We start from the raw sequence: 10,980 nt of genomic DNA, 5'->3' as shown, positions 1-10,980 counted from the left end.
GGTGGCGCCGTCCCGCGCCGGCGTCGACGATGAGGAGGAGACCCGGGAGGAGACGCCTGAGGACCGGGAGATCCGCAGGGAGCTGGAGAAGAAAAGGTAGCGGCCCCACGGGGCACCTCGGTCGCTCCCCTCGCCGCTGTGGCGCGGCCTCCGCCACGGAACCCCAGGGGCGGCCGGGGCTGGGACCTGGGGCCGGGTTGGGTAGGGGGAGCGCTGCTCCAGTTCCCTCCGCCTCTTTTGCCAGGGAGATCGACATCCTCTGGACCTTGAAGTCGGGCGCGTCCGCGGAAAGCTGTGTCGAGGAGCCATTGGTGTGCTCTAAATTTATAGTCGCGATTGGACGTAACGCTGCAGGTGGGTGATGCAGACTGTAAAAACAAACCGCCCGAGGCTCTGCAGTGCCGTCGTTCTTTTGCTGTTGCCTAATTTGAGAAGGTAGAGAAGGCTGGAAGAAAGTGTAAGTGTGGTGCCAGGACGCTCCTTTTGCCATAGTCTCTTTTAACATTGGTCTGTGCTGTAAGAAGGGTCTGTATGGGTGTCCGGCCCTTCATTTGAGGAGCGGAGCTTTAACCCCAAGGCGGCTGAGCTGTCCAGAGAAAGTCAAAGTTGGTCTGCACAGGTAAAACACAGTTTTTCTTACAGCTGCTTATTGCTGCTGTCAGGTCATGGTAAAATGATATATTTTCAGTTGAAGACCGGAAGCATAGTATGTTTTGGTTTTGGATTTTAGTTGTGACAACCCCCCTTTTCCTTTATCTGACTTGTGTTTGGTAGGCTCCTCTGGATTGTTTGTGAATTGGCAAAGGTTTCCTTCTAATAGTAGCAAGTTGCTCAGTGCAGCCTGGCGTTTTGAAGTAGGGATCTGTCAAAGACATAAAATTATGGATCAATAAGCTGTAATTTCTTTACTTGCTAAGGAACAGTGATTTTCTCTTTCTTATTTAATTTTTTCTTGATCAGTCAGTCACTTTTTCACATTCTAATTCCCCACTTGTTCAAAATGCACTCTTCTTAGGTGGCTATTTACTCATTAGGCCTCGAGTCTTGAAACACCCTCTCCCCTTCCCACACACACTTAACAAAGGTCTTGAGTTTTTTAATAGCTCTTTGCCTGTGGATATAAAGAAGTTTTAAGTCTTCCTTACATTTAGGTCACATCTAGATGATGTTTAGATGATATGTAAGTTAACTGTGCTAACTTGTTTTTTCTTTGTTCAGGTTTTTCCTTGAGAAATAGTTACCAATATTTTAGACTTATCTTCTCTTTAACAGTAACTTTTGAGAGGAATTTGATTTTTGAACATTTGATTTAGTATCTCTTTTTACTACTAAGTCATGCATAGAGACAGTTTAATAGTTCTGCCTTGCTGGTTCAGGTATTTTTATTTTTTTCTTTTTTTAGAAATCTATTATATCTGGTATGTCGAGAAGTATTAGAGACTTAGTATTTACATCCTTAGCGTATACTAAAGGGTCAAAGTTGACCGTAATGATATAATTCCTAATAATACATCATTTTGATGTTATGGATCTTTGTATGGAGAACTGCACTTTTATCTTTTAAGTCTTGATAAGGTGAGGTTACTCACATTCTTGATCTTTGCTGTATTTGGTCAATAAATGTATGTTGATAAAAATAAGTTACTACTTTTTTTTAACTTGAGATTGCAAAGAAATAATCTAATTCAGTTCAGGTATTTATTTGTAGAACAGAGATTTTATTCTTTATAAATTAACGGTATTTATTGTTTTTTGCAGCTTTCGTGTCGTCTTTTATTCTGGATTCTGTATGTTGGGAAGTAGTTGGAGTTGTGAAGCTGTGGAATGAGTGGTGTCGAACATCCAGCTCAACAAATGTTCTCCCGACAGATTCTTTCTGTTTGTTCTACCGATTAATATCAGATCCAACAGTAAGTGACTGATGTATGAATTCTGCTATATTTTAGCTTTTTGAAAAAAAGAGTAACCACCCCCTACCCAGCTCAGAGCAAACGAAACATTAAGGCTGCAGGTATTCTGGGTTAATTTCATAAAAAATCTGAAGGGCCATTATGCTCACTAAAACTATTTGAAGTTCTGGCATGTGAAGTTCAGTACAAAGATGGTGTATGACAGCCTGATTATTTCACATCAGTTGTGAATGAAAAATTTCTCAAAATAGAGTTGAAGCAGCCCAAGAAAACTGAAAAAGTTGTTGGCTGCAGTCACATCATCTTTACATGTGATTATGAGCTGTTGTGCTCTTTAAACCACTACTTACGCAACTTTTTTTTTTTTTTAAGGTTTTGTTATGCCAGTGTAGTTGCTATGTTGCTGAGGATCAACAGTTCCAGTGGCTTGAAAAGGTAAAACTGGCAAGACAACAAATTGAGCAACTGTTGTGGTTTAACCCCAGCCAGCAATGAGGACCATGCAGCCACTCGCTCACTCCACCCCACACACCCCCCGATAGGGCAGGGAGAAGAGGAGGCAGAGGGGAGGGGGGGATCCTTGTGGGTTGAGATAAAGACAGTTTAATAGATGGTAACAGAAGGGAAAAATAACAATAATAATTGTAATGGTAAAAGAATATATGAAAAAAGCAATACACCACAAGTCACTCTCACCACCCGGTGATTGATTGCCCAGCCCTGTGAGAGCAGTGATTGTGGATCCCTGCCCCCAGCCAACCCCCATTTATATACTGAGCATGACATCTGCAGTATGGAATATTCCTTCTGCCTGCTTATCCTATTTATGCTCCTTTTCAGCTTCAGTGGGAAGCTGAAAAACTCCTTGACTGATGTAAACATCACTTAGCAACAGCTAAAACAATGTGTTATCAGCATTATTCTCATACTAAATCCAAAACACAGCAGCTACTAGAAAGAGAAGTAACTCTGTCCCTGCTGAAACCAGGACAGCAATGAAATCTTAGGGGTGGGGATCTTCAGCTTGGTGCAAGTGCCTCTTCCTCTCTCATACTCTAAACATGACAGCATTGTAAATAGCTGCTTTCCCTGTGGCTTTCTTTTCTTAAGTATTCAACAAACGAACAAATGCACTATCTGCAGATTCTGTGAAATTAATTTCTAGATGCTGCCAGTTGTATTTGCTGTAAGTTACCAACTTTGTGCAATTGCTTCTTTTGGACACTTTCAATTTTGTTCTACTTAACTACTTTCCAAACCATCTTCCTCTTTCACTTAAATTTTCTATGGCTTATTTCAGCTGCATTTTAACTCTGGAAGAATCCTTCATTAAAAATAACAACATAACAGCATTTGTATGGCTGCCACAGGATCACCAGACAAACCTGTTATGAAACTCATTGTGGATGGTATATTTACAAATGGGTGTGTTCTGTTCCTTTCACAAGGAGGAACTGTAAAGGAAGGTGCCTCCAAAGTGGTATCTGTCCCATTTTTTCATAGACATAGTATGCTAAGTGCCTTACCCCAGCATCATTCAGGTACATGAACACTGCTGGGTCATTCAGGTCCCTCCAAGTATCATGTTGATTTTAATAAGATAAAGCCACAGGGAGAATGCTCTGGCTGTTGATTTTGTTTGTGTATTTGGGTCACTGCTTGGCCTCAAGAAGTACAGCTTATTTTGTCTTGTTGTCTGTCTGCTAACCTGCCTTCCTTTAAATCTCTGCTGATCTGATGAACAAGCAGAGATTCTAAAGCCATCACATTACGCCGAAGTCGTGTAAGGCTGTGGCTAGAGATACAAAGAGTGAGATAAAAAGCAGTGTGTCTGCTGAGAGCAAGTCCTCGGCCTGAGCTGAGTGATAGCTGCTCAGTCTAGCCTGCCAGCTGGCCCAGCCAGCACATGAGAAGGATTACTTGGTTGAGGGAGAACCATACGAGCGCCTCAGAGTGAGGGAGCCAAAGGGATTATGGGAAGGCAAAGAGGATGGAAAACTGGGGTAGCTTCACTGGGTGCTACAGCGATTTCAGACCCGAGTTTGCGGAAAAACAGCCTTTTGTAGTTCCATGGCTTGTTGAAGAGTTCGGTTCACTTTGGTGGGGAGTAGTGGTTCACTTCAAAGTTCAGAAATCCTAAGACCTAAACCGTTTTGGTTTTGCTGTATTCCACCTGTTTTTGTAATTCATTTAAATGGATTACAAAAGAAGGATGGTTGTGGTTTTGCTGTCTTCTCTGTTTGTGTTTTTCCAGCTGTTTGCGCATATGTTATTTCAAATGTGGGTGTTTATGAACAGTAGGAGTGTACAGGCTTAGCAAGTCAATGTTCTTGAGTATTTTTAGACCTCATTCTTATTGGTTTTTTACATGTACAGCATAAATGTTGTTCTGGTAATCTTCTGTTTTTAGTGTGAGTTACAGATGTGTTCTGTATGCTTTGTAAATTCTGATTCACTGAGCATCTTCACAGTCTCTGTGACTCAGATTTTTACTTCTCTGTGTGTTTTCTCAGTAAGTGATCAGTGACAAAATGAGAACACTAACTGAAGTTTTGCAGTAATGCTCACCAGCCAGTGTTTTTAACAAACTAAATATACTGTATATTGAAAATATGTGGGCTTCTGAAAAATTATGTCAGTTTTATGTTACAGTGATAACATGCTGATGTGAGGGAACAGTCAGCTTCCCTCCTGTGATCGGTACCATATACAGAAACAGGCAAGGTTCTGTAATGTTTACCAAATTTCCTATTTCCTTATTGATCGTAAATCTGAAGAGGACTGTGTAAAGGGAGGGTGTGGGTTTATTGTGCTTCTCTTCATTTTGACATATGTTCTTTAAAAACAGTGGAAAGCTGTGTGGCACGTTGGTGTTTTGTGACAGCATGCAATGAATCCAGAAGTATGTTTTGAACAATGTTTTTGAAACTTTTTTCTTTGAATTTGAGGAAAACTGGAAAAATTAAGGTTCTCTGTTCTCAATTCAACTTGAATATAATTGAATAAAATCTAAGTATTTAAATTGAAGACTTTAAAGTAATGTAAAACATCTGAGGAGCACAATTTCATTTTCAAATGTCTTGCGGCTTAGCAAGCTGTCTTCCTGCCATGAGCAACCTGGTTTTATTTGGAGTCCTTTTTCTTTCACTGCTAGTAAAAATAGTAAGTCTTTCTATTCACCTGCAAATACATTAAGTGCTGAAAACCTAGAGCCTCTAAAGAAAATCAATAGGCTTGGTAAATGTATTAGCTGTTCTTTTGGGTTTTTTATCTCCATCTCAAGAGCAAGCCATGTGAAATTTCTACCTGAAGGTTGTGATGCAAATTTTAGTTAGTCCTGCAAACCTGAATTATACTGCTGTTTGCTGTCTGCACTGAAATTGAACTGAATCTTTGTGGTTTTACGCTGTTATTGTGAGAAGATAAATTTTGCTTATGTATGAACATTTTTATTTCAGGTTTTTGGCTGTATGCAAAAGGAGGGCTTGCAAGTAACCGTTCTTTCAACGTGTCCCGTAGCTGATTATAAAACTCAGGAATCTACTTTAACACTTCCATCTCCATTTCTGAAAGCGTTGAAGACAAAAGAATTCAAAGAGCAGGTCTGCTGCCCACTGCTGGAACAACCTAACATTGTGCGAGATCTTCCTGCTGCTGGTATTTTGCAGTTCCAATTATTTACAAGGCCGCTGGTGGCAACACAAAATTCACTTTGAAGAGCATCCCATTGCAGTTGGAATTTTTACTTAATTATGCAAACTGCCTTGCAAGCTAGCTTTTTGAAAATTATTTCCTAAAAGTTTGACATATTACATGTTGCCTTGTAAAATAGAGACAAATTTCAAAACCACTCGCACATCCTTTTACCTGTTAGACATAAGTGCCAGCAAATTCTTCAGTATAGCCTCACAAAGGATATTGTATATCGGGGTTTTGTGGCATTTTACTTATGAACTTATGAATATGTTTTATTAAGAGTTACTTTCATCTGAGCATCCAAAACTGAGGCTCATAAAGTCCTTTCTGCATATTACAGGTAAAGTAGGTTTTCATGGTGCTACTGATTGACCTTATATAAAAGTTAGATTCAGTTTAATTATGTAATGTAATAAAAACCCGACACTTTTCATTATAGAGTACCAAATTAGTGGTAGCATCATGAGGAAAAACTTGTCTAGCAGAAGCTAAAAGTGCATGATTTTTCTAGATGAAGTTTATTTTGTTTGCACTTTGTTTTGAGATTTTATGTTTGGTGTTTTGGGGGCGGCATGGTGGTGTTTTGTTTTGTTTTTTTTTACAGAAGCTCATATTTTTGTTTACCAATAATATACAGTTTCCAGTTAAGGTGTTTGCCAGGAATAATACCAACTGCATTTTACTAATGTTTGGTAGTTTATTTTCTTGTGTACCTCAGGAGTGTGGGATGGCTGGTGTAGCAGTCAGGATCCCAAGTGGTTAATTTATAAACGTTCCTGCTTTTGAAGTTCTGGCCAGAACAAATGTGATTTTATACGCAGAATTGAGATTCCTTCTCTGCTGAATGTAACACACATTTTCTTTTGACTTTTATTTAGTTTTGAGTTATTGTCAAGTATGGCAGATTCCTGCAGTGTTGTATCAGTGCTACACTGATGTCATCAAACTGGACACGGTTACAATTGAAGCATTCAAGCCTCTGCTTTCTTCTAAAATCCTAAAGAGTTTAGTCAAGGTAAAATTTCATATTTAAAAATTAATGGGAGGTTTGGTCTATTCAGGTCTGTCTTTCATCTCTTGCGTTCTGCTGTTGATGTTCCCCTATGAGGATTCCACCTGAAAAGACTGATTTATGTCATGTACAGAAATGTACAGACTTTACTGGCAGAGGACAATGATTTCTGGTATAGTACTTGCTGTAACTATTTACATCTGTTTATAAGTTGCTTAGAAACAATGAATTACAGCTTCCTTCAAAACTTCATTTTGACTTCAGTCTCTTGTAGTGCTATTGGTATATCCAGGAGTAATGTCGGGTGATTGTTTAAGCTGCAGTTTTCTTTGGAGGTGTCTTCTGTAAAAACCTTTAAGTTTGGGGGTTTTTTAACATTCTACATGTGCAAGATGGCTCGGTTCTAGGTCTGTATCTACTTGTCTTGTACAATATGAAAAGCTTCTTAAGAAAATTATTTTGACTTAACAACTTCTTTCTGGAATTAAAAGACTGAGTTTCTAAAGATGATTCTTAACAGTTTTGCACTAATGAAGCAGCTCTGAAATCATGGCAGTGTAAACTACTAAAGTGAATGTTTTACTTCTTTCTGAAGCGTTTTTAATTGAAGTATAGTTGGTTCAAAACACTTGGTTTTGCCAATTGAACTTACATTTAAATGACAGAAGTAGTTTGTGCTGGAGTACTCATTTCATCTTTAAATGTGAGAACTGTGAGTTAGTTTTCATTATAGCTTATACTGGTCTGCTAAATAAGTCTATCAGACTAGTACGTAAATGTTTAAACTCTGAAGGAAAACATCAGCAAATGTGCAGACTTTTCCTCTCATATACAGGCAAGGAATGCAAATTAACAAATCCTGTTCTGTGGTTGAACTGCAGATTCATTTGGAGCCTTTAGCAGGTTTCTGGATACCTTCATTCAGAAGACCTGAGTTTTGCTCACAGTTAACATTTTAATTAAAATGATATTCAGAGTAATAAAAACTGGAATAGAGTTTTGTTTTGTTTAGTTACCAGTAATGTAGCTAATGCTGATCATGTCTTCCTTTTCCTAGGATGTATCTGAAAGCACAAAGATTTTGAAGAAATTACTGACAACCAGTGAAACTCACAATAATATCTATATCTAAAGAGGACATTTATGATGCAGACTGCACTTTCGTAAACTTCAGTTTCTTCTGTAAAGGACATTTTGGAATTGTAGTTGTTTCCTTAAAAATGGAATAAATTCCAGTAGATTTTTACTTCTGCACTCATTTTTGTTACTTTCAAATTGATGACTACAAACACACATAATTCTGCTGCATGGCTTGGGAGACTTTCTTCTGGAGCGATTTGAGGAAAGATATCTTGAATATAAAAAGCAACTTCTTTTTCCCCTCCTGAAGGGATTGTCTTATCTAAATGTATATCTTTTATATGTAAAAGAGGAAATGCAGTTAAGGAATTCTGTCTGTATCTAATGAGAACACCTATTTTTTACTTTATTTTGAGAAACAAAAGTTTTCCTAATATTCAGTCCTCTTTAAACATTTGTCTGTGATGGAGAAAATACACTGCATCTTTTTACGTACATACATACAGACACACCAAGTTACGTATGTATTTATGAAAGATACATATATTTATGTGTGCACGTACATTTTTTTTTTTATATATATGGTGATACAAAATAGAGTAAGTAAACTACGGTCAATACCTTTAAAAGACTGGAAAATAATCTTAAGCTTGCTTTACAAATTAGTAGGAGGCAGGAATGTGGAGCTGTTTTGAGCCATGTGGACGGGCTGAGACTTGGATTCGCTGGGTAGATCATCACAGGCGTTTAGGGTGCTGCTGCCCGCAGATCTGGTAGGAAGAGAGATGTGCCCACACTCAGATGCTGCAGCTCCCGTTTGCAGTGCCTTGCTGAAAGCTCGCCTTTGTTGGCAGTTTCAGCTTCATAGAGTCACAAGAGCATTCCCTGTTGTCAGATCTCTGACAGCGGTGGGAACCTCTCCCCGTGAAACAGGGTGGTAGGCTCGCAGGCTGCTTCAGCTGCATTTGCCAGGGCAAACAGATTTAATCTACCCACTTTAAAAATCTGAATTGCTGACAACAGCAGGGATAGTACAATGTCTCTTATGCAGAGTACGTCATTTTTAGAGGAAAGTAAAAGTTCAAATGAGAAAGTGTCTCAAAAAATTCTCTGGAAGTTGCTAACAAGTTCAGCAGTGTATTTAAAATATTTATTAGGATGGGGATGCAATTCTGACTCGTGTATATATCCTCTGTTTAATTTAACATTTTGTTTAAGAAAATGGTGTTAAAGATAGTATTTCTGTTGCTACCGGGTAATTCGCTGGTGTTAACCCTGTGCAGAGATCTTTAACTTGCGTGTAGCTTACCCTTTTGGAACAAAGGGCTGACAGCTTCAGAGTTCTCTACTAAGTTTAACGTTGACTTACAGCGGGTGCCCAGTGGACATTTTTGAGCAGTGTATTGCTTTAATAGAACTGTCAGCCCTTCAGGTTTGAAAGTGGTTGGCTTCGTCAACATCCACTGAAGCAAGCCACCCCTGGCTTCAGCAGGCTTCAGTGCTACGACTTCTGGTTTTGGAAATTTTTAACTGCAAGCTGTATTGCAGTTTCAGTGGTAGCAGAATATTCTTGATGTGGATACCAAGTTGCGTATCATTTAAGACATTGATTTAAATTTCTGTTAATATAATTACAGATAAGCAACTGTTGCAAGCAACTGGTGCTTTAAGCTGTACTGTATTTTGGAACAAACTGAATCATGAAGTGCAGGACATGATTCCTTCTGGGGTTTTTTTTGTTTCCATTTCTGCACAACACTTTAATTAAAACCTGTTCCTATGCATGGTCTGAACTGAGGGTTCTGTTGCTCTGAAAGAGTTGCACATTGGCTGCACCATTTTCCTACTTGAATACTGAATGTGTTTGATTCATAACAAAGTATGTGACAAAAAATATCTTTAATAATAAATATGCAGGCTCTTACAGGAACTGTAAATATAATTCTTGTATTGGTTTTATCACCTATGCAGTTTACAGTGTTTCAAAACAGTTATCCATTGAAGTATAATTCAGTTTTTACTACCTGGGTTTATGCTGAGGTGTGAGAAGACTCTCAAACACCTTGAACAAAAGTGGCAAACAAAACAGTCTAGCAACTTGGAAGATGAAATTAGAAAGACTGAAAACGGGAGTATTGTCAGAACGGTGCGAAGGCTAATTATTCCTGCTTCAAAGGGTGTTATAGCTCTCCATATCTGGAAGCGTTTACGCAGGATGTGGTGCTGCTTCTGTTGGATGCTATCGAGCTAGTGGTTTCACCCCGTGTATCCAGGTATACTTCTGTGATACACATTACAGATGAGGTCAAGCTTTGTGCGGTAGTATTTTCTCTCTGGCGTGAAACTATAGTCAGGGCATGGGCACACCGTGTGGTCAGTAAGACCATAAGACCTCATCAGTATCAGCTGGATTGTGCTGTATAAATATGAAATGTCAACATCTTCCAGTACACAGTAAGTACTATAGGGCAGTGAAAGAAGATATATTAATTTAAAATTCCTTCTATCTTTTTCCATAATTTGGTGTATGAAGTAGCTCATATTCCCCTCTTAAAACAAGTAGCTTAGGAAGCATCAGAAATAATGATGCCTGAGTATCTTGTAAGATGTAAGCGTTGGCTGAAGATTTTTTTTGTATTTGAACATTGGTAAGTTCTTGGGTTTGTTTCTGTGCTCTCCAGTATCTAGCAAGAGCCTGCAATAAGGTTTTCTTTGTTTCTAACAGCTGCTGTTTTTTGTAATACTTGTTTTAAGTTTATACACTCCTACTCTTGTCAAATGTGGCAGATGGCTTCAGAAGCTTTGGGGGATGAAGTGCATTCTTGCCTGTGTGTGTAAAATGTGATTGTACAGGACTTGTTTCCTTAGGTGTTGGGCTAAATGGAAATAATGAAACCAGATAGAATAAACTATTAGGCTGGAAGACTTTTATTTTTCCTGGTTTTCCATGATCTAAGCCACTTGCTACCCATATTTTTTTCCGATAACACTAAGCTGTCTTCTGCTGAAGAATGTTGTCTCCCAAACCAAGGACACAGCCTCCTCTCAAGTCTAATCTGCTTTATCATGCTGCAGAATATGTGTGATAGGCAGACGTGTTCTTTCTTTCCTTGAAGTCTCAAAGGAGTCAGTGGTGCACAAAGGAGCACACACAAAGGTGATGTGCCTGACCTAATTCTTAAGTCTGGAATCATGGTGCTCTTTAATGAAGCTCCTTAGCTTTGAGGCTCCAGGGAGACCTTATAGTAGTCTTCCAGTACCTAAAGGGGGCCTACAGAAAAG

The 10,980-nt window shown here is 38.9% G+C and overlaps 1 protein-coding gene across 1 annotated transcript in view; it reads left to right on the top strand.

The window, feature by feature from the left end:
- The window catches only part of PSMG1 (proteasome (prosome, macropain) assembly chaperone 1), an 8,087-nt gene extending 217 nt beyond the window's left edge, over positions 1 to 7,870 (top strand). Inside the window, exons 2-8 of the mRNA XM_009891366.1 lie at positions 3 to 96; positions 245 to 354; positions 1,759 to 1,910; positions 2,283 to 2,345; positions 5,369 to 5,567; positions 6,485 to 6,621; positions 7,676 to 7,870. Of these exons, the coding sequence (XP_009889668.1) occupies positions 3 to 96; positions 245 to 354; positions 1,759 to 1,910; positions 2,283 to 2,345; positions 5,369 to 5,567; positions 6,485 to 6,621; positions 7,676 to 7,750 (830 nt within the window). The 3' untranslated portion in view covers positions 7,751 to 7,870. The remainder of the gene's footprint in view (positions 1 to 2; positions 97 to 244; positions 355 to 1,758; positions 1,911 to 2,282; positions 2,346 to 5,368; positions 5,568 to 6,484; positions 6,622 to 7,675) is intronic.
- The last annotated feature ends 3,110 nt before the right edge of the window (positions 7,871 to 10,980 follow it).

Source organism: Charadrius vociferus, unplaced genomic scaffold (assembly GCF_000708025.1).
Source record: "Charadrius vociferus isolate BGI_N301 unplaced genomic scaffold, ASM70802v2 scaffold298, whole genome shotgun sequence".
NCBI lineage: Eukaryota > Metazoa > Chordata > Aves > Charadriiformes > Charadriidae > Charadrius > Charadrius vociferus.
The sequence above is the reverse complement of the archived record's forward strand: the minus strand, read 5'-3'. Positions and strand labels throughout refer to the sequence as shown.